Consider the following 24,641-nt stretch of genomic DNA (forward strand, 5'->3'; position numbering starts at 1 on the left):
CCACCAGGTTCCCTTAATATAGAGAACAGCGCTGACCAAAGCCTGAACATTAAAAAGGTACGTTACAGTTTCATCCATTGAAGCTTATTCATTGAATAATAATAATAAAAAAAAAAACCACCCTTTTCCAATAAACTTTCGGTATCCTTCCTTGCAAGATCTCTGCTTGCTGTCTGTGTATGGCAACCTGTCCCAGTTTACTTTATAGTCCATCTTGGACATCTAGGTGCGCCGGTCATACAACAGAACCCCAATAACCGGGCTGTGACAAGCCGAGCACTTGTGCCTCCACCACAGGGAAGACTGTTATCCACTACAAATAGGCAATGAAGGTTCCTGTTGAATTACAGCAAGCAGAGATCTTGAAAATGGTGAGGTATTCATACAGAATGTTTATTTCCATTATGCACTAAATAATGTCTAGGGGAGGAGAGAATGAAGGATAAAAATGCCGGCGTTAAGGTTCCCACGGAGGGCTCTTTCGGCCATCGACTTCGGTTTCTACGTGGTAAAGGACGTCTGCCGTGGTGTGCTCGACAACCGCCTTCCAGGCCATATCGCTCATCTGCAGGGATTTAATGACAAATGTTCACTGCAAGGCAGCCAACTGAAGCCAGGACAACCAAGAATGAAAATGTTGTAATTTCTTTAACCCCTTCCTGACCACGTAACCTAAATAGGCAGCAGCTAGCCAGACTGCAGAGCTGCCGTATACAGTTACAGCACTCCTTCCCTTAAAGGCCATGTACACCTTTTGGGGGCAGGTTTTTTTTATTATTGCATTGTACTCCTTTTGAGCTAAAAATCTTTTTTAAACTGGTCTTTATTAAAAATATGGCGTCCTTTTTTTTCTGTACAGATCTGACATGCTCTAGTAGCACTCTTTGGGTTTTCTGTCTTTTCCGTCAGACCAGGAGCTGACGGTTCCATATCTCTGCTCTTTGACCTCCAAAAACACTCATTACAGCTCAGTTCTTATCTTACTAAGGTCTCATGCACACAACTGTATGCATTTGCGGTCCGCAAAAATACGGATGACATCAGTGCGCATTCCGTATTTTGCGGAACAACTGGCCCCTAATAGAACAGTCCTATCCTGGTCCGTAATGCTGACAATAAATAGGACATGTTCTATTTTTTTGCGGAACGGACATACAGAAACGGAATGCACATGGAGTACCTTCCTTTTTTTTGGGTGGACCCATTGAAATGAATGGTTCTATATACGGTCCGCAAAAAAACAAAACAAAAAAAAAACGGACAGACACGGAATGAAAATACATTCGTGTGCATGAGGCCTAATAAGAATCTGGCTTAAATAAGTGTTTGACCTCTTAGCAATTTAGAGATAGAGGTTAATTAGATGACCGGCACAAAGTGAAAGTGAATTCACGCAGCTAGAAAAACAGTTAAAGGCTATGTACACCATTGGAGGCAATTTTTGTTTACAATTGCATTTCACTCATATTTGGCTAAAAATCATATTTTTAATTGGCCTTTATTACACCCTTCCTGACCAGGCCTAATTTTGAAAATCTGACATGTGTCACTTTATGTGGTAATAACTTTGGAATGCTTTTACTTATCCAAGCCATTCTGAGATTGTACTTCATGTTAATGGTAAATTTGAGTCAATATGTTTTACCTTTATTTATAAAAATAAAAAAAATAAAAACTTAACGAAAATGTGAACAAAATCTCACCGTTTTCTAAATTTGAATCTCTCTGCTTTCAAGACAGATAGCGATGCCTCATAAAATATTTATTTAATTAATTAACATTCCCAATATGTCTACTTTATGTTGGCATCATTTTAGTAATGAAATTTTATTTTTTTAGGACGCTAGAAGGTTTAGAATTTTAGAAGCTATTTTTAAGAACCAGTTCAGTTCTCAAGTCACTTTGTGGGGCTTACATAATAGAACCAACCCATGAATGACCCTATTTTAGAAAGGACACCCCTCAAACTATTCACAACTGGTTTTAGAAATGTTGTTAACCCTTTAGGTATTCCACAGGAATTAAAGCAAAATAGAGGTGAAATTTCAAAACGTCATTTTTTTTGCAGATTTTTCCATTTTAAAACAAGGGTAAACAACAAAACAAAGCTCAATATTTATTTCCTTGATTCTGCAGTTTGTAGAAACGCCCCATATGTGGTTGCATACCACTGTTTTGGCACACGACAGGGCACAGAAGACAAGGAGCGCCATATGGCTTTAGGAGGGCAGATTTTGCACTACGGTATGTTGCATTTGAAGAGACCCTGGGGTTCTTCCACAGTAAAAAAAAAAAAAGTGACCACATTTTGTAAACTGCACCACACAAGGAATTTTTAAGGGGTGTAGCGAGCACTTAACTCAACAGCTGTTTCATAGAATTTTAAATACTTGCGTGTGAAAATGAAAAATGATTTATTTTTTACAATAAAATGGTGCTTTAGGCCCAAACTTTCTTTTCACAAAAGATAACAGGAGAGTATCCCTCCACAATTTGCTACCCACTTTCTCCTGAATACAGTAACACCCAACTGTGGTCGTAAACTGTTATTTGGGGATACGCCAGGGCGGCATCTGGATTTTCTAACATGGAATTTTCTGTCAGGGTTTTTAAGAGCAATAACTTTTTTTTTTTTTTTGTTGAATGAGTTGCGTGAGGGATTACGGTATTATGTGCGAGACAAGCTGTAGTTTTTATTGGCACCATTTTGGGTACATTTGGCTTTCTGGTTGCTTTTTATGTCATTTTTGGGAGGTGAAGTCATAAAAAAAAAGCTGTTTGGTGTCATTTTTCTATATCTTTTTTTTTTTACACTGTTCATTTGATGGGGTAGATCATGTGATATTTTTATAGATCCAGTCATTACGGACGCAACGATACCAAATATCTTGTTTTTTTTGTTATTTTTTACATTTTATACAATAAACATATTTTTAGAAGAAAAAAAAAAAAAATCATGTTTTTTGTGTTGCCATTTTCTTAGAGCCATATATTTTTTATTTTTCTGGCTATGGTCTTGAATGGGGGATCATTTTTGGCAGGAAGAGGCGGTGTGTACTGTACAGCCTTAGTGCAGGGCTGATTGAGGTCTATGGAAGACCCGACAGCTCCTGCACTCACCCGGCCATCACATGACCACCGGGCCGGGACAGGAAGCGGTATAGCGCTTCCTGATCTGTATACACAGCGCTCGTTGAGTGCTGTGTATACAGCGGTCTAGAAGGCAGGGATACCCAGGAACAGTCCCTGCCTTCTCTCTGGGGTGCCCTGCTGTCACTGACAGCGGGCCCCCCGCTCGGCAGCTGCACGATTAGCGTGCAGCTGCCATCTCTGAATGGATGCTCCAGAACGTCCATTCAGAGAGAAACCGACCGCCCAAGGACGTTTATAGTCAATGGGTGGTCGGGAAGTGGTTAAAAATATTGAGCCATTCTGTCACAAAGGGTTAACTGTTTTTCTAGCTGTGTGACTGGTACTTTCACTTTGTGCCGGTCATCTAATAAACCTCATCTCTAAGCTACTAAGAGGTCATAAACCCTTAAGCCACATTCTGATCAGTAAGAGTAGGATTGAGCTTTAATAAGAGTTTATAATGTGAGAGTCCACCTGCTCCACAGATGACGGAAAAGACAAAAAAAATAAAAATCCACAGGCAGCTAGAAGAGCATCTCAAGCTCTGTACAGAAAAAAGGATTCCATATTGTTAATAAACACTGATTGAAAAAATGAGATTTTTGTGAACTCACCTGTAAAATCTCTTTCTCGCTTGATTCATTGGGGGACACAGGACCGTGGGTATAGCTTGCTGCTGCCACTAGGAGGAGACACTAGGCTGAAAACTGTTAGCTCCTCCCCTGCAGGCTATACCCCCTCCAGCCTGGAAAGAGCATTTCAGTTTGTGCTCCAGCAGTAGGAGAGACCAAATGAAAGTAAAAATTAAACAGAAAACTGTACACTGTCATGAGACCGAACCAAACATAAGGTCCCAACAAACAAAACAGGAACCCCACTTGCCTCACAACAATATGTGGGTGGGTGCTGTGTCCCCCAATAAATCAAGCGAGAAAGAGATTTTACAGGCGAGTTCACAAAAATCAAAATTTTCTCGCTCATATCATTGGGGGACACAGGACCGTGTGACGTCCTAAAGCAGTCCCCGGGGAGGGAAACAAAATTCTCCCAAACCAACTCTCTATGGAAGTCACTGAACTGCGGCCTGCAGAACCCTGCGGCCGAGAGAAGCATCTGCCGAGACCAATGAATGCACCCGGTAAAATTTAGTAAAAAGGTTTGTAGAGAGGACAAGTTGCTGCTTTGCACAACTGAGACGCAGAAGCGTGGTGGAGGTGTGCCCAAGAAGCCCCGACCACTCTGGTAGAGTGAGCCGTGATCCCGGGTGGAGGAACCTTGTCCCTGGAACGATAGGCCTCGGCAATGGCCGAGCGAATCCACCGAGCAATAGTCACCTTTGAAGCCGCCAAACCTTTACGAGGGCCTTCCGAGATAACAAACAGAGCGTCAGTGTGTCTAAAGGGGGCCACCACCGATAGATAGATCTTCAAGGCCCGTACTACATCCAGACGATGGAGGGAGACCTCCCGCGGATGAGAAGGCTGAGGGCAAAACAATGTCCTCATTCACGTGAAAGGCAGAAACAACCTTTGGTAAAAAACATGGTACTGGACGAAGAACCACCTTATCTTGGTGAAACACCAAAAAGGGTTCCTTGTAGGAGAGAGCTGCCAGTTCCGAAACCCGTCGAATAGAGTTAATGGCCACTAAAAAGGCCACCTTCCAGGAAAGTAGACGGACGGAAACTTCACTCAGAGGTTCGAACGGCGCTGTCTGGAGTGCACCGAGAACCAGGTTCAGGTCCCAAGAATGTAATGGTGGCCGATATGGCGGAACGGTATGAGCTACTCCTTGCAAGAAAGTCTTGACTGGACCTAGGACGGCTAGAGTACGTTGGAAAAAAATGGACAGGGCCGAGACCTGCCCTTTGAGGGAACTGAGAGCCATGCCCAGGTCCAATCCTGACTGAAGGAATGCTAGAACCGTCGGAAGGGAAAAACGCCTGGGAGGAAGAGCTCGTTCCTTCGCAGAAACGCAAGAAGGATTTCCAGGTCTGATAGTAAATCCTAGAAGAGGAAGGTTTCCTGGCCCTAATCATGGTTCGAATGACCGCATCAGAAAAACCTCTGCGTTTCAACAGAAAGGTATCAACAGCCACGCCGTTAAACGTAGTGTATCTAAACTCTGATGGAAGACTGGGCCCTGGGAGAGTAGATCGGTTCTGATTGGCAGAGGCCACGTAGCATCTCCTAGCAGAAGAATGAGTTCTGAGTACCAAGCTCGTCGAGGCCAATCTGGGGCGATCAGGATCGTCTTGATGCCTTCCTTCCTGGTTCTGCGTTGGATCCGAGGTAGAAGTGGTAACACGTAAAGAAACGCAAAGGCGCCACGAGAGTGTCCACGCCGTGTGCTGCTGGATTCCTTGCGTGAGAGAGGAAGCACGGGGAGCTTGTGATTGAACCTGGACGCCATCAAGTCCATTTCCGGACGTCCCCACCTGAGACAGATGGCCTCGAACACCTCCGGATGGAGGGACCACTCCCCTGGGGTCCACTGTTGTCCGGCTGAGAAAGTCTGCCGTATATTTGTCCACTCCCGGGATGAAGACTGCCGAAATCATCGGAACATGGGACTCTGCCCACTGCAAAATCTTCGCAGACTCCTGCATCACCGGAAGGCTGTGAGTCCCCTCCTTGGTGGTTGATGTGGGCCACAGCTGTGGCATTGTCCGACTGCACCCTGATCGGACAACCCTGCAGAAGTGGAGTCCAATGGACAAGGGAGAGATAAATGGCCCGGAGTTCCAGTATGTTGATGGGAAGTTTGGACTCCGATGGAGACCAAACACCCTGGACCGTCCGTGTGGCGAGAAATCCACCCCAACCTCGAAGGCTGGCGTCTGTTGTAATGATCGTCCATATCACTGGAAGAAGGATTTCCCCGCCAACAGATGCGCAGACTCTGTCCACCAACCGAGGGCCGTACGTGTTTGGAGGGACAGCCGGATCCGGCGATCCAGAGAATCCGGGGATTTGTCCCAAGATGACAAAATGGCTCGTTGAAAACACCTCGTATGAAATTGAGCGAAGGGAATGGCCTCATTGTGGATAGACTTATTGCGGCGTTGGAGTAATATGCGTATAGATCTCTGAATGTCCACGCTCTTGTCCAATGGCAGGCGTACCACGGCTGCACCCTGAGTCTAGTATCATGCCCAGAAACCTGATTTGTGTGGTGGGAGATAAGGCAGGATTTCCGCCGATTGACTATCCACCCGAAGCGGGACAGGGTGCTCAAAGTGATCTGAAGACTCTCCTCGCATTGGGAGACCGTAGATGCTTTGATCAAGATATCGTCTAGATACGGGAGGAGAGTGATGCCCCTGGAGCGCAGGAGACCCAGGAGGGGGCAAGCACCTTTGTGAACACTCTCAGAGCCATCGCTAGGCCGAATGGCAGGGCGACGAACTGGTAGTGACATAAATGAATGGCAAAACGAAGAAAACGTTGATGAGCGGGTGCGATGGGAACGTGCAAGTAGGAGTCTTGGAATGTCCTATCGATGCCATGAGTTCCCCTGTACCAAAGAGGCAATCACAGAGCGGAGTGACTCCATCTTGAACCGTTGAATGCGGAGGAAGCGATTCACTATCTTGAGGTCCAGCACTGGGCGAACATCACCTTCCTTTTGGGTACTACGAAAAGGTTTGAATAGAAACCCGTAAATCCTTCGTGTAAGGGGACCGGAATTATCACGCCCCGTATGAGAAGGGACTGAACTGCTTGGGAGAAAGCAGCCACCCGACCTGGATCCTTGGACGGCTGGGAGAGGAAAAAACGGTTGGGTGGGATAGATTTGAATTCTATCTTGTATCCTGATGTCACTACCTCTGGTGCCCAAGCGTCCGATATATGAGTTTGCCACATTTCCTGAAAAGAAGGAGACGACCCCCCACCTGTAAGGGTGGGGCCGCACCTCCATGCTGAGGGCCGTCTCCCAGGAGCGGAACGAGGCTGTTGCGCTCGTGGATGCCATGCTGGCTGAGGTTTGAAGGATGGGCCTTTTCGCTGGTCCTGATTAGGTGGCCTAGATGCAGGTGGGGCCGCCGGGCGAGTGCCCGCAAACCTACGAAAGGACTGATAACGGGAAGATGTGACCCTAAGACGAAAGGAATGTTTGCCTTGGGTTGCGGTAAACGGGTGCTTTTTCCCCCTGTTGCTTCCGAAATAATATCATCTAGCCGGGTACCAAAGAGTCGAGACCCCAGCAAAGGGAAGTCTTGAAAGAGAACATTTGGAGGATAAATCGCCGACCAGACTTTAAGCCACAGTTCTCGGCGGATACATACTGCGAGAGCCGAGGAACGGCGACCATCGTCCCCGCGTCCAGAGCCGCTTCGCAGAGGTACTTTCCTGCCTGAGAAATTTGTACCGCCAAGGACTGGAGTTCCGCAGAGGAAGATTGGTCGCAAGGTCTTGGTTCAAACGGAGGGCCCACTCCGAAACCGCCTTGGCTACCTATGACGATGCAAAGATCGGGCCGTAAGGCTGAACCACTGGCTGCAAAGACAGACTTCGATAGCGAGTCAATGCGCCGATCTACTGGGTCCTGGAGAGAGGAACCATCCGCCACCGGAATAGTCGTGTTCTTTGCGAGGCGAGCGACCAGTGGGTCTACCTTCGGAGGTGAGGCCCATTTTTCCACACAATCAGTTGGAAAAAGGGTAGAGCAAGTCTAACCGCTTTGGGACAATGAAGCGCAAACCTGGCTGGTCCCAAGCCTTTGCGACAACAACGGAAAAGTCATCGTGTACAGGGAAGGACTTAGGGGTCTGCTTTGTACGCAAAAACGACACTCCCTGGTGGCTGGTGGAGGGGAGTTCCTCCTGAACTTGGAAAGTATCCCGGATAGCTGAAATCAGACTATCTACCATAACGCAATCTGGGAAGGACTGCTCCAGGTCCATCTCCGTATCTGAATCCGCAATCTCACCATCTGTTTTCAGTCTAGTGTCGCCTCCTAGTGGCAGCAGCAAGCTATACCCACGGTCCTGTGTCCCCCATGATATGAGCGAGAAAAAATATTTCTAGCTCAAAATAAAGTACAAAGCAATCAAAAATAAAAATAAAAAATTGTCCCCAAAAGGTGCACATAGCCTTTAAACCTTTGTGACAGAAAGGCTCAATATTTTTAATAAAGACTAATTGAAAAAAAAATATTTTTAGGCAAAAATGAGTAACATGCAATTATTAAAAAAAACACAAGAAAAAACAAACACACCTATGAAGGTGTACATAGCCTTCAAAGGCTGCAGCGTTACTGCTGCATAGACAGCCCAGATCTTGCTGTAGCCAACACATCTGGTCCTGAAGATGGCAGCTGACAGCTCTCTCCCCTGATCCCTCTATACAAATAAGCAGGGTTAGGTTGGTTTCACAATGCTGTGCTTTTTGGAGTAAAAAAAAAATAAAGAGTTTAAAAATGTAAACAATAAAAATAAATAAATAAATAAATGATGATCAAAACACCCTACAAACACAGCTTTTTTTTGCTCCCTTGGCATTATTATTCTTATTTTTTTCAAATCACAGCATGCTATGAATGCATTATTATTATTTTTTTGTGACAATTTTTATATATATATATATATATATATATATATATATATATATATATAAAAATACCCTCCCAAAAAACTTGACGCTCGTTTACAAGCCAAAAAAACACCTTAAAAAAAAGTGTGAAAGCACCCCAAGGCAGGAAATCTGGAGCGCTCTGCACTGTGGTCCTGGCTTGTCCTGGGAGGCAGCTGCTTGCCTGCAGGCACACGCAATGATGCAGTGGCTGCCTTATATAAAAATGTACACAAAGCAGCTAAAACTGCACAAAAAAAAAACGCCCGACAGGTAAATATTTTACAAAATAAACTCTTACTGGGACAAAAAGACAAATTCTTTGGTGGATACTTGAAATGAGGTCCAAAATTGATTGAAACCTATAAAATAAAAAAAAGGGTACACAACAGTTACAAATATTTTTTTCTATTATTTTGCTTTCCTAAAACTCTACACAAAGCTGAATACACCAGACACTCACTGTGCAGCCTTTGTAGAGGGATATAGCTGGGAAATATACACCTTCAAAAACATCCTTATAGGCCACTCCTTGACTGACCCCATTCTTGTAAAATATGATCTACATTGGAAAAACAGCAGAAAAAAAAAAAAAAATGAATCACATCAGTGTCATAGTACAGCAACACTAAACCAAAAAATATATAAAAAGAGGGGTTTAAATCTTCCCCATTGTCAGACTGCATGATCCTGACAGAAACAGTAAGGCAGAAACCCTGCAACGAAAGGCAGGGGTTCATCTCCAGCTGAGGTCTTCACGTTTTTAGCTGGGCAACGGAACAGCTTAAAATTTTTGTGCGTCAGCACACGAAACAGAGAGGAGAGGCTCCTGCTGCAGCCATTGTCTTACAGCCAGGTACGGGACAGTGAGGAGGAGGAGGGGAGACGTGGCTGTTCTCCTGGCAGATATAAAGGATACTTCAGTTTTAAATACAATAGGAGAAAGAAATGAAGGGAGGAAGTGAGCAGAGATTTTTTTTTTTTGTTATTTGTGCACATTATCTATGTTTGGTGTTCCTATAACCCTGAAACTGCCAAGGACGCACTGTGCATTCAGAAAGTCTTCAGACCTTTCAACTCTTTTTTTTTTTATGCTGCGGCCTTGTGCTAACATAATATCACATTTTCAGCCATCAATCTACAAATAAAATGAGAAAATGAAAACAGAATGTTAGAAATCTTTGAAATTTATAGAAAGGGAAAACCTAAAATCTTGCACTGACAAAAGTATTCAGACCCTTTACTCAGGACTTAGTTGAAGCCCCTTGGGCAGTGATTACAAGCCTCCAGTCTTCTTTGGGATGAGCCACAAGGTTTCTGGATTTGGGGATTTTCTGACATTCTTCTCTGCAGATCCACTTAAGCTCTGTCGGTTGGATGGGACGGTGGACAGCCATTCCCAGGTCTCTCCAGAGAGGTCTGATTGGGTTCAAGTCAGGGCTCTGGCTGGGCCACTCAAGGTCATTCACAGAACTTGTCCCAGTGGTGTGCTTAGGGTCATTTCTTGTTGGAAGGTGAAACCTCATTCAGAATATCTGTGTCCTTTGCTCCATTCAGCCAAAAAGTTTGATTTGATTTCATCAGACAAGAGAATTTTGTTTCTCAAAGTCTGAGAGTCCTTTAGGTGCCTTATTTGCAAGCTCCAGGCGGCGGAGTGAGAGGCTTCTTTCTGTCCACGTCTGCCATAAAGCTCAGATTGGAGGAGTACTGCAGTGAGGTTGACCTTCTGGACGGTTCTCCATCTGCAACACAGGATCTTTGCAGCTCAGCCAGAACCACCATTGAGTTCTTACCAAGGCCCTTCTTGCCCGATTACTTAGTTGGGTTGGGGGCTCCAGCTCTAGGAAGACCGGTTGTTCCAAACTTCTTCCATTTAAGTTATGGATGCCACTGTGCTCTTGCAGCAGAAATTCTTTGACCCCTTCTCCAGATCTGTGCCTCCTACACAATCCTGTCTCTGAGCTCTACAGGCAGCTCTTTCCTCCTTAGGCTTGGTTTTTTGCTCTGATATGCATGGTCATCTGTGAGACTTTATAAAAACAGGGCCGTGTCATTTACAAATCATGTCCAATCAACTGCATTTACCAGAGGTGTGGGCTCCAATCAATGTGTAGAAACATTTCAAAGAGAAGTGGGAGACCCCAGAGCCAAGTGTCGTAGCAAAGGGTCTGAATACTTAGTCGAAGCCAGAAGTTTACATACACTATATAAAAAGACACATATGTATGTTTTTCTTAATATCTGACATGAAGTCAGAATAAACCTTTCCTGTTTTTGGTCATTAGGATTATCTTAATTATTATTATATGCCAAATGCCAGAATATGTGAGAGAATGTTTTAGTACTTTCTGCTTGTCAAGTTACATACACTAAGGCCCCTTTCACACTAGCATTGTTGGATTCAGGCAGCCGGCACTGCCTGCCGGATCCGGAAATCCGTATGCAAACGGATGTCATTTGTATACGGATCCGTCTGACAAATGCATTGAAATACCGGATCCATCTCTCCTGGTGTCATCCGTGAAAAACTGACTTATTTTTTTAACATATACCGGAGACCAGATCCGTCAATGCAGTAATTTTAATGCCGGATCTGGCATTGAATACATTCAATAGAAATAAATGCCGGATTCGGCATTCCAGAAAGTGTTTCGGAATTTTGGACGGAGAAAATACTACCGCATGGCTGCAGGTATTTTCTCCGGCCAAATACCATAAAAGAACGGAACACATCCTGAAACGGATTGCTTTCCATTCAGAATGCATTAGGACCAAACTGATCCGTTTTTTCCCGGTATTGAGCCCCTAGGACGTAACTCAATACCGGAAAAGTTTAACACTAGTGTGAATGTACCCTAAGATTACTATGCCTTTAAACAGTTCTGGACTGCCCATATGAATGATGCCAGCGTTTGGAAGCTTCTGTTAAGTTGGCGATTATAGACATACCTGTGGATGTATTTAAATGCAGACCTGAAACACACACTGCTTCTTGTGTAGCATCAAGGGGAAAGTGTAAAGAAATCAGCCAAGATATCAGGAAGAGAATTGTAGACTTGCACAAGTCTGGCTCAACCTTGGGTGCAATTTCAAGATACCTGAAGATGCCTCGTGCATCTGTACAAAAAATTATATGCAAGTACAAACAAGATGGGAACGTCCGGCCCATCATAATACCGCTCAGGAAGGAGACTGGGTTCTGTGTCCCAGAGATGAACGTGCTTTGGTCCGACATGTGCATATCAACCCAAGAACAAAAGCAAAAGGACCTTGTAAAGAAGATGGCGGAAGCTGTAAGATTGTGTCAATATCCACAGTGAAACTAGTACTGTATCAACATGGGCTGAAAGGCCAGGAAGAAGCCATTACTCCAAAAGAAACATAAAAAAGCCAAATTAATGTTGTAAATGCACACAGGAACAAAGACCTACATTTTTGGAGACCTGTCCTGTGGTCCGACGAAACTAAAATTGAACTTTTGGCCAGAAATGACCATCATTACGTTTGGAGGAAAAAGGGAGAAGCTTGGAAGCCTAAGAACACCATCCCAACTGTGAAACATGGGGGTGGCAGCATCATGTTGTGGGGTGGTTTTGGCTGCAGGATGGACTGGTGCACTTCACAAAATAGATGGCATCACGAGGAAAGAAGATTATGTGAAATACTGAAGCAACATCTCAAGACATCAGCCAGGAAGTTAAAGCTTGGGCGGAAATGGGTCTTCCAAATGGGTCAATGACCGGAAGCATACAGCCAAACTGGTTACAAAGTGGCTTATGGATAACAAAGTCAATGTTTTGGAGCGGCCATCACAAAGCCCTGATCTCATTCCTATTGAAAATGTACGGGCAAAGCTGAAAAGGCAGGTGCGAGCAAGGCGACCAACAAACATGGCTCAGTTACACCAGTCTTGTCAGGAGGAATGGGCCAAAATTACGAACAACTATTGTGAGAAGCTTGTGGAAGGATATCCAAAACGCTTCACCCAAGTCATACAGTTTAGGAGAATGATATCAAATATTAATGAAATGTATGTAAACTTTTGACTTTACAGAAAGTAATAAAAATGCCTTAAAACATTCTCTCTCATTATTCTGGCATTTGGCAAATAATAATAATTATAGTAATCCTAATTGACCAAAAACAGGAAAGGTTATTCTGATTTCATGTCAGATATTGAGAAAAAACATACTATGTGTCCTTTTTATATAGTGTATGAAAATCTTCTGGTTTTCAACTGTATGTCTTATGTACTTACTTCTAAAATTCTGTCTCACTTTCTCATTATGGGGTATTGAGTAGGGATCGACCGATTATCGGTTTGGCCGATATTGAGGATTTTGGAACGTTATCGGTATCGGCATCTATTTTGCCGATAAACCGATAACGTATTGGGAACACAGAACGCGCTGCCTCAGCGCTCTCTGTTTCCCTCCGCAGCACAGGGGAGAAGGAAGCAGTGTCTCCTCCCCCTGAGCAGCTGCTGCCGCTCCGCCAATGAGAGGAGAGAACATAGGAGGAGGGGTGCGGGGCTGTGGCCGCTGCGCACCAATGAAGATAAGCCTTTCATTCATTCATATACAGGAGGCGGGAGCTGGCTGCAGAATCACATAGCCGGCTCCCGACCTCTATGACGATAGCTGCGATCTGCGGTAGTTAACTCCTCAGGTGCCGCGGATCGCAGCTACCGCTCATAGAGGTCGGGAGCCGGCTATGTCATTCTGCAGCCAGCTCCCGCCTCCTGTATATGAATGATTGAGAGACTTATCTTCATTGTGGCGCCCCCCCCAAGCCCCCCAGTATTAATCATTGGTGGCGCAGTGCGCCCCCCCCCCCCCCCATCCCGGCCAATAGTAAATAACATTGTGGCGCAGTGGTGAACTGTGAGATTGCACGTAGATACAGGCAAGTGACGTGAATGAATCCTGCACTTTTATTTTTGGGAGGAGTTCTATAATCGCAGCTCTGCATGGGCCAGGCTTTATAGGCACAACATTTATTTTTTTATGCATTTCATACAAAATATTCAGGAAAAGGACATAAAGGCGTCCAGCCATCAGCTCATCTCCAGGAAAAATGCATCAGGAAAGAAACAACCCCTTTAGTGGGGGAGTCACTTATAGAGAAGGATTTGGGTGTCGTTCTAAATGGTAGATTAAATAACAGCATACAATGTCAATCAGCTGCTCCTAAGGCCACCAGATATTGTCATGCATTAAACGAGGCATGGACTCGCGGGGCAGGGATGTAATATTACCACTTTACAAAGCATTGGTGCGGCCTCATCTGGAATACGCAGTCCAGTTCTGGGCACCAGTACATAGAAAGGATGCACTGCAGCTGGAAAAAGTACAGAGGAGAGTGACTGAACTGATAAGGGGCATGGGGGGTCTTAGTTATGAAGAAAGATGAAAAGAATTGAATTTCTTGAGAAGAGACGTCTAAGGAGGAACATGATTACCTGTACAAGTTTATAAAAGGACCATACAAAAAATACTGTGAAAAGCTGTTCCATGTAAAATTCCCTCAAAAGACAAGGGGGCGCTGCCTCTGACTGAAGAAGAACGGTAAGAAAAGTGAATCTGTGGAAAAGACTTCCTCAGGGTTGTGGTCTCAGCCGGAACAGCGGACAGTTTACAAAGGGTTTAGATGAATTCTTAAAAGTAAATTACAGTATGCTATATGAAAACGTGTAGAAATCTGAGTCTCACTTCCTTCTGGGATTCGCATCCCCACCTATCCCTTGGTTGAACTTGATGGACTTATGTCTTTTTTCACCGCATTAACTATGTAACATTGGTTAAATGTCTATTATGAGTTTGTAATAGATATTGACCAAGAAAACAGGACTAACCTCGCTGCCCGATGCTTGCTTCAAATTTTTTTCCGCTTTATCTACAAAGTCCTTCTCTTCAAAGTACAGGTAACTCTTGAATTTAATCAAGGCCTAAGAGAGAAGACAGACCAGCAGGTGTTAGGAGAGGAATGACTTGCACGTCCATGTCACGAGGCAATGTGCCACACATCTCCCATTACCTTGTCTTTGTAGGTGTCAGGCAGAGCTACTGCAGTCTCAGTGTCATCTGGGAGTTTAATATAAAACCCAAGGGTGTCGCCCTGTCCATAGGAGTCCGAATAGTGTTTTCCTATTGACTGATGGAATTTGGTTCCTTTCTTGCTGCGCCAGGAATAGCTGAACTTGTCATAACCCAACGGAGCCTGGAGATTACCTAAAAAGAGAACGAGAACCTTTGTCTCACTAGCCTCCAATATCATGCTCCTAACAAAGCTGTGTTTTAGTCTTATTTGTCCATCCCGGTGAATGGAGGAAGATGCCACATTAAAATGGAGTCTGCCAGCAGTTCTGTCAGTTCAAACTGCTGCCAGACATAAGTGGTGGCAGGACATTTCATTGCCGCTGCCTTTAAAGGGGTTGTCGCACTTCAGCAGAGAAAGTTAATACAAGGCACTTACTAATGTATTATGACTGTCCATATTGCCTCCTCTGCTGGCTTGATTCATTTTTCCATCACATTATATACTGTTCATATGCAGGGGTTACGACCATCCTGCAATCCAGCAATGGGTGGGTGTGCTAGCGCACTTTAGGTAAATGCGCAGGCCTCTACGGTGGCTGGGACTATGGGAACGTGCATAGACACACATGCGCAACAGCTTCTGTACCGAGCACTGCAGCGGTGGTTGCCTAATGTTATGGAAAAATGAATCCAGCCAGCAAAGGAGGCAATATGGCCGATCACAATACATTAGTAAGTGCCTTGTATGAACTTTCTTTACATGGTAAATTACACTAGCTGAAGTGACAGGACCCCTTTAATCAATTGAGTGCAGTAAAAATTAACTTTGAATGCTGTGGGAGCCCCTCTCGCAAGTGCACCAGCGGTGGGACGCCAGGCTGCAGTGCTTCTAGACTCAGTGGATGAGAAGCTCCACAACCTTTCTGCTCCGCCGATGGATGTATCGGTCTCCTGGTTGGACGCCACAGCAGTCACTCACAGAAGAGGAGAAGCGTACGGCTCACAGACTTGGTCTCAAGCACCGCAGTCAGCAGGCCCAGCCATGGTGCACTTCTGTGGACCTGCAGAAGCAGCTCCCACAACACTCGACTAAAAGCAGAGACAGAGGTATTTATTACATCCTAAACCTTGCCCCTGTCTATGTCTGTCAGCAGTTTTGCACTGACAAAACTGCTGACAGACTCCCTTTGAGAAGGACAAATCAAGTTCTTCTGACATGTCTGTTTTATTCAATACTTGACAGGTGAGACCATTCTGACAATTCTAAGGTATCTTCTCTTAGGACTTCCAGCAACTGGGTGTTATCATTTCCCTTCTCAATTGAGGGGGGGGGGGGGGGTCTCTATATATAGTTTAATTACTTCTAATAGTGTCAAACTGTTTATACTGGCAAGAGGAATGGACACGCTCAGTTGTCAACGTAGTCATCCATTTCCAGGAGGAATAACAGAGGAACAGCACAACATAAAGAATTATTATTTCAAGGTGGAGCATAAGTGTTTACTAAAAGCAACATATCATGAGATCGGGCAGGAGAAAGGGGCTCAACAACCTCTTTAAGAAGAAGGAGCAAAAATAAGCATTCTGGCAGTATGTAATACCACTTTAAGGGGGTTGAAACGTCCCTTCCCAAACTAAGTAGTGATGCAAGTTCTTTAGAAATATAATGTCCGTTTCTGGATCATGGACCAGAACATACGGCAAATATAGAGAATAACTTAGGGTTAGTGTGGCACACGTTTCCCCCGATGATCACAACTCCCTCCCTTTAAAAGACTCAACCGTACCTAGAGCCTGTGACCAGCCCAGTCGGGCAGCTGTATCCGGAGGCATTTCATCGATAAATATCTCAAAATACCAGGCTCCTTTTCTCGCACCGTGGGATGCCCTCACCATGGAATATCCCTTCTCTCCCAAAACCGTAAGGCGATCATCAGAAATCTTTAACTGAGGAGCTGGGGAAAGAAAAAAAAATGTTCGAGATGTTCACATGAGTAGAACAGCGAGTCAATAAAAAGGGGCACTTTTACATAAAAAGTTATAATAAATTTCATATATTTTTTAAACTTTACAACTTCCTCACCCCGGTCGTGCAAAGCGAGCAGCACCCTCTCATACAGACAGGCTCTGTACAGGTCTCCTGGAATAGGTTTTCCTGCCCAACAGTCCAATTCTAGTTTCTCTGGGTCGGGTGCATGTGGGTCGGGCTCCGCCAAGATGTATCGGTATCCATCCTTATTGAACGGGTGCTCTAATGGGTACCCGTGAGGAGGCAGGCGCTGTGCGGCAAATAGCGGATTCACTGAAAAGGCCAACACATTATTCAGATAAACATACAGATGTATAAAGATTACTGCTGCTCCTGACTGTTCACACAGGCCCAGATTTACTAATGGGTCTGCACAGAAAAAAAAAAAAAAAGTCTAGCTTCTAGGCTTTCACTCATTTTTTCCCGGACACGTGGGAAGGCAGCGTGCCCAAGATGCACCATAATGTGCCCAAATTACATCTGTCTCAGGTACAATAACACGGCACAGTCATATGGCGCTTGGAAAGCAGCTGTGCTGCGATTGAGTAGGGAGTAATTAAACAATGAGACCATACTGCTTAGTAGGTCTGTATTGTTCAAGGGGTTTTCCCGAGATATTTTTACCGATGACCTATCCCCTGGGGTGCTGGATGTCTAACCCCCACGGATCAGTAATCAATAGTTGGTATAGCCAGAGGAAACTCTGTCCTTGCACCACATGTATCATCCAGCCGGAGCCCTGTGATAAACCTAGTGCAGGTATACACCGCCGCTCTAAACTTACACCATCTTTGGGATTAGTAAATTTGGGACATACTATGGAGAGTTCTAGTTATGATTCAAGCGCCATCTAGTGGTCAAATAATGTTCTGCTTAAGGCCTCATGCACAGTAACGTATTTTGTTTCCATGTCCCCGTTCCGTTTTTTTTGCGGATAGATGCAGACCTATTCATTTGAATGGGCCCACAAAAAATACAGACAGCACTCCGTGTGCTATCCACATCCATATGTCCTATAAATATAAAATGTCCTATTCTTGTCCGTTTTAGGTATTGTTACAATGGTTCCCCCCCCCCCCACCAAAAAAAAAAAAAAAAAAAAAAACGGGTGGCATACGGATATCTTGTTTTTTTTTGGTGGATCTGCAATTTGCGGACTGCAAAACACATACGGTCGTGTACATGTAGCCCAACTCACAGGTGCATGGTCAGAGAACATCTTGGAGCTTTCGTTTCACAGGCTACCTGACCCACATTTTTGTAGCCGACATTCACCGTTTCAGGACCAAAACATACCTTCTGGTCTTTTTGGCTGCACTGGAAGAACTGCCGTCTTGTTGCTTGCGCTTTGCTCCTCTACCTTTTGCAGAGCTGGCCGCTGCAGACCCTAAATTCAAACAGAGTTAATGCTAGTTCATTCAGGCTCTTACAATAAATCTGTGAAGGCAGTCTATAGGAGGTGAGACCATTCTGACAGCAAACTGCACAAGGAATTAAAAGAGCTAGTAGTCGACTCAACGGGAGCTGGATAAATTTACATGCAGGGATCTCCCCCTAGTGGCGACTACAGGCAAACACTACGGAGGTCACTTGTTGGCGTAAACCTGTCACAGATTCGGTTGCAAGGGAGATTTGCAGCCAAATCTGCGACTTTTTCCCCGCTCAAGCCAGATCTAAAAAAGGGGGACGTGGAGTGGGCGAGCCGGCATGCCTATCTCATTGATCATTTTCTATGCCTGTTTTAGCGTAGAAAATTATCTAAATCTACTCCTCTCATAACTTCAGAGCATAGGTTATTAAAGATCGGCGTCTTAATAAATGACCCCACATGACGGTGTGAAGGCCAGGCTGCCTCTCAACACAGTGGCATCCGGCTAATTAAGAATCAGTAAGGCCAGTTTCAGACGGAATAAACGCCCCATTTGACTTCCACATATCCTGGCCAACCAACCGTATCATAGTGATCTATGATGCTGTCCTCTGCTTACAGCAATACTTCAGTACAGGACAACAGACCCATGTCCGGGCCGAAACTCACAGCATCATAGATTGCTGGATTTGCGAGTTCGGATTAGCCGGAAGACCCGGGAAACGCTGCTGCCACCTGGTCACTTTTTCCCAAACTGTACAAGGGCCATTTGAAACACGGATAAGGACTCCGGAAAACTCAGTTTTGGGCAGAGTTCAAACCTATTATGAACACAACAAATATAATAGATTTCTCACCATTTAGACACCCCTCCACTGGACACTGCGCTGCTCTGCCTCTGGTTATCGTAAGCAGGGCCAATATTTCCCAAATCCTACAATAACGAGAGTATTAAATAGATCATCAGGTGGAGCTCACGTGAAAGGTTATTGTACTAGATACATCGGACGTCCAAACAGAGCAACATCTGTTCTCAAAGCAGGACCACCAGCAGCTAAAACCACAGACGTTTCAGATGGTATTCACTTAGAAGAGGGAGGTCGACCACGCAGTACTACATGGCACGCATTCAAACGTCATGGTGACCATCATCCTTCGGCACTCCAGCTGCTGTAAAACTACAACTCCCAGCACGCACACTTGCTTGACTGTTATTGGAATTCCCATAGAAGTGAAAGGAGGAGGATTCTGGGGGTTTGTAGTTACAGAACAGCTGAAGGCCAAAAGTGCGGATCCCTGATGTAGAATAATGGTTGTGCCTTGGCAGTGGCTCAAGGTGGATGGTCCTGAGCCATAGACCCTTCCAATCAGGACATCCAATGTGAAAGCGTCGTCTTCGTAGGAGAACCACTTTAGGGATCAGATGGGGAAAATGACATATTTTAAACTCTGGTCACCTGGTCAAGCAGACCGAATTTTGGATAATCCTCCTCTGGTCCTTGCTGCCTGGGTCCGTGTGCTCTTTAACTAAAAACACATCCCGTTCTTTTAAGTCTTGAAATTAAAAATAAAATAAATCACAGAATAAAAATTCAATGATCATATAAGCCCTTCATGGAGAGAGGGAGCCGTCTTCTGCACAGGGGCAGTCAGTGACCAGTGAGGTGCCCATAACACCTTCAATAACTGTTGGGCGAGCCATCACTTCTGACTCCCATACACGTTCAGTTGCTGAGCCGGTAGGTGTCGTCAGTGGGGAGAGTGGAGAAAGCCACTGCCAGAAACTACCGGCTCATCTCCTGGCAGACCAAAAGGAGCCGATGAAAATAAATTAAATCGCCCGATCCTACTCTCCCACAACATTATCTGTCGGAGGGAGAGTCCGGAAGCCCACCATACACATTAGAGGGTAGGACAGTCCCGCCAAAAATGGCAGGTTCTGCTGACAATACACTATCGGGGGCCTTCAGACCCAGGCGCGCTAAGATGACACTTACCATAGTCTTCACTATACTGTTGGGCCAGGTCATTTTTCCAGCCGTTGTCGAGTAGTCAGACTCTCCCAGTACTTATCAATAAATGGTATTATATCCTGCAGGAGACAAAAAGCAAGTAAGAATTCGGCCACAAACCAGCTGGCAATTATTTCTATTAATCTAGTACTGTTTTTCGTTATATATGTTTTTCTTCTCCATTCACCCCCCTCTGAAACCTGCATGTGCTTCATCTGCCCCTTTCAGACAGACGAGGAGGGGGGCACACATTGGAAGTGTAAACCTCACCTTGTCTTTGGAAAACATAGTCTTGGATGTTCATCCTGGTTTCGGGGAATGCCACGTTAAGTTGGCCAAAGTGGTAAGACACATTTCCTTCAGGTCTACAAGACAAATTTGTTAATAAAACGAATTGGGAATTTTCCTTGTGACAATCTAATCATCCAGGTGTTTGAATGTAACATCTTGCACCAGTAAGTTGCTTCAGTGCACCGGCAAAGAAAGCTGACCAGAGATAAGACTACGGCGGGCAGCAGGGGCGTAAACAGGGCCCCAAAGCAACTTAGCATGGACCCCCCCTGCCCCCCCAATTTCCCAGTGCCCGTTCATCAATCACCCCTAGGCAATGCAGAATCCAAAGCACAGTGCTGCAGATTTCTGAACAATCTTTTTTTTTTTTTTTTTAAGCAGAATACATTTTAATAAAAAAAAATATAACTAAAATAAAATATAAAGTTGGCCTCACCCAAAGTAAGAACAGGTGCTTTCAAAAATGGTGCTCACTGAACAGTACATTTTTCAATGTATTTACTCCCAGAAATACATTGATAGATTCTCCAACTTCACATATCACAAAGCTGGCTGCCTGCAGTTACCACCAGGGGAGCTCTGTGCACAGGAATTTATAGAGAGTGCAATGGAAGCAATTATAATGTCTTGCAGTGAGTGCCCCCTAGTGGCAGCTGCATGAAAGTAAAGTTTATCACCTCGGAATGGACGAGGAGGAGGAGATCACGCCTGGCCCCCGCTGCCTCCAGGGCCCCGCAGCAGTTGTGTGATCTGCCTTTATTGAAGGTACGTGAGCAGCATAACTACCCTCAGGTTTGCCTTCAAGGAAAATATCACATCTATGACCGTAATCTGAAGACCAAACCCTGCTACTGGTGGACACAGAGGTCAGACCTCCAGCAATCTAATCTTCAATTGCAGTGCGTGTGAATATACCCTTACAGAACAGGTCCAGAGAAAGGAAACTGGAGCAGCTGTTAAAGGATCAGTCATAAGACCCTAAACCAAGACTTAAAGGAGTTCGCCGATAATAATGAGCTTTTACCAAGTGTCAGCAGCCTACCCCGACATGCTCACCTGTTACCCTCTGTCTCAATATTCTTTTGCCCGCACTGTTTACAGCCAGAGGTGCATAGATGTGGTCACATACACTGCTGCAGCCAATAACTGGCTTCAGCAGTGACATGGCCACAAGCAGCACATCACAGGTGAAGCCAGTCATTGGCTGCAGTGGAGCATGTGACCATGCCCATGTCCCACTAGATTTTACATTGTGGGGGCATTTACGGTGCGGGGACTAGAAGACGGAGACAGCATACAGGACTGGAGCGGCCGCTAGCACTTGGTAAAATGTCATTAATACCCGAGAACCCCTTTAAAAGGGTTGCACAGGTTGATGGCCTATTCTCAAGAGAGGCCATCAATAATCAGATCAGTGGGTGGGGGGTCCGACATCCTGCATCCCTAGTAATCAGCCTGTTCCGGAGTACCTCCATACGGTGTGCGATGGACTGAATAGGATGGGAGCAGCGTTGCAGTTACCAGCTCAGTCTACTACACGATAGATGGAGCTGTGGAGTCTCGGCAATGACTTCCACTACAAGGCAACAGCTGATGGTCGGGGGTGCATGGTCTCTGACACCTGCCAAGCTGATATGGACGGTCTATCCTAAGGTTAGGACATCCATATCAAGACCCTGGACAACCCCTTTAAAAAAATGGTACATTTCAGGACCACAAATTGCCCAGACTTTTTTTTTGTCTAAGGCCTCATGCACACGACCGTTGTTTGGGTCCGCATCCGAGCTGCCGTTTTGGCGGCTCGGATGCGGACCCATTCATTTCAATGGGGCCGCAAAAGATGCGGACAGCACTCCTTGTTCTGTCTGCATCCGTGGCTCCATTCCGCGGCCCCGCTAAAAAAATATAACATGCCTATTCTTGTCCGCCGCATTGCGGACAAGAATAGGCATTTATATTGCCGGAGCCCGTTCCGTAAAATTGCGGAAGGCAACACGGGCGGCTTCCGTTTTTGAGGATCCGGGGGGGGAGGCACATCTGTCCAGTCCACGGTGATGGGGTGCGCTCACTTACTGGCTTGCTTTCTCAGAAAATATGTGTTCCCGCTGTGGTGGCACACGTTACAATGGAAGCTGTAATTGGTCATAAACGGAAGACATAACCTAAAAAACGTGAATGAAACAATGGTCCGTTAATACACACGCCCCTCATAACCTGGCCATCGAATTCGTATAACCCGCTGGTAGTAACATACGTGGTATCTATGCCAAACATATCCGCCTCCAAACCACTTCAAGCAGATGCACACTGGAGCTCGATCTCGCCAAGCTGGCGGCCATTTTCCCTCATCCACCGAGCCTGCTTGGTTGTCATGACTTCACCTTCTGCTGTGGAGTCCTAGAAGAGGCGGATGTGAACATGGTCTTATCGAGGTGCTATAACGTGGTCGCCTTCCCTAGAGGATCCCCACCAGCTCCTGCATTATGCGAAAGGTGGTCGCAGACACTAGCCACCAGTTTTTGGGACCCTCGATACTCAGTACTTCACTTGGCTGATCAATAATCCAATATACTTTGTGTATCGATTCCTCACTTTACTCAAGATCTCTGCTTGCTGTCACTCAGTCGGACCTTCATTGTTGGCCAGACATGGTCCTTAGCAAGAGAGTGACATGGCCGCCAGGTGACAATGCTGGAGCTTCTTGCAGAAATGTCTGCTCCTGTCCCAAACAGATGCAGCCATGTCACCTGAGTATTCATGTCTGCCTGCAGCAAACTGATAGGGTCAGGAGAGGAGCTGACGGCAGGGGACATGGTGTTCCTCTTAGTGCAGGGGTGGCCAGCCTGCGGCTCTCCAGTTGTTGTAAAACTACAATTCCCACCATGCCCTGCTGTAGGCTGATAGTTGTAGGCTGTCTGGGCATGCTGGGAGTTGTAGTTTTTGCAACAGCTGGAGGGCCGCAGGTTGGCCAGCCCTGGCGCAGCGCTTCTTGACATCTTACAGGAACACTACAAGATGGGAATATCCAAGACAATGACAACGTACCAAAGCGTCCTTTTCATTGGAAGACTCTGTATCCAGTCCAGCGGCCGAGCCCCAGCTGTACGGAGTCCCTGCAATGTGGAAAGAATACCGTCAGGTCGCAAACCTTACAGAACCTGTCTGCCCTGCCAGGTACGGATGAGGGCATCGGACAAGGGGTAGGCTCCTCAGTGTGGAGCTGCATGCTCTGCAGTGTAGGCGCTTGCGGCTAGTGGATTACAGCAGTAAAGATCACCAGGATATTAAAGGGGTTCTCCGGGCTTTTTAATATTGATGAGCTATCCTCAGGAGAGGTCGGACCCCCTCCAATCTGAGACTGATGACCTATACTGAAGATAGGTTCCCTTTAATATCACTGGGATTTTGGGTATAGAGCTGAGGACATGGGTTGCTAGATGGCCGCTAGCAGATTCTCAATACCCAGTCCCCATAGCTCTGTGTGCTTTTATTGGGTTAAAAAAGCGATTTGATCCATATGCAAATTACCCTGAGATGAGTCCTGTATGTGAGATGAGTCAGGGACAGGACTCATCTCAGGTTAATTTGCATATGTATCAAATAGTTTTTTTACACAATAAAAGCACACAGAGCTATGGGGACTGGGTATTGCGGATGTGCTAGCGGCCATCTAGCAACCCATGTCCTCAGCTCTATACACAAAATCCCGGTGACAGGTTCCCTTTAAAAGCCCGAGAAGCCTTTAATCTCTGGTTCTCCATAGGGGGAAGCATGCCGACTCCTATAATTCTCCCCTTAAAGGGGTTGTCTAGGGATTTTGTTTAATGTCCTTTCCTCCAGCAGAACCTGCGAAGAGACTTACATCACCTTGGACGAGCGATACTGCACGCGTCAGTCCACCCATCCGTTCATTTCTATGGGACTGAAGACAACAGCGCTCCATCAGCCCATAGAAGTCAACGGAGGGGTGGACAAACGTGTGCACTCTGTTCCATTCAGACTTGTGGACCCCCTTCTCAGAATCACTTGGGGCCCCAAGAGAACGGACATTTATCACTGCTTTTCCTGCAGTAACCCCTTTAAGCTGCCTACACACATTAGACAGCGGAACAATCATCATCTCCCCTCCCCCCTATACACATGCACACTCCGCTCGCTGAGCATGCATGTGTCCTCCGCGGAGGAAGCAGACTCCTC

The 24,641-nt window shown here is 45.6% G+C and overlaps 1 protein-coding gene across 1 annotated transcript; it reads right to left on the bottom strand.

Moving 5' to 3' along the window:
• Nucleotides 1–457: 457 nt before the first annotated feature.
• Nucleotides 458–22,605, bottom strand: ASH2L (ASH2 like, histone lysine methyltransferase complex subunit). Its single transcript, XM_040414748.1, is given in 16 exon segments — nt 458–565; nt 3,471–3,475; nt 9,013–9,067; nt 9,169–9,267; nt 14,560–14,652; nt 14,742–14,935; nt 16,531–16,698; nt 16,827–17,045; nt 18,070–18,171; nt 19,009–19,075; nt 19,599–19,639; nt 19,642–19,695; nt 20,135–20,179; nt 20,182–20,233; nt 20,424–20,518; nt 22,518–22,605. Coding segments are annotated over 16 exon segments (1,470 nt in total). The 5' UTR covers nt 22,591–22,605.
• Between the last annotated feature and the right edge of the window lie 2,036 nt (nt 22,606–24,641).

Source organism: Bufo bufo, chromosome 1 (assembly GCF_905171765.1).
Source record: "Bufo bufo chromosome 1, aBufBuf1.1, whole genome shotgun sequence".
Lineage (NCBI taxonomy): Eukaryota > Metazoa > Chordata > Amphibia > Anura > Bufonidae > Bufo > Bufo bufo.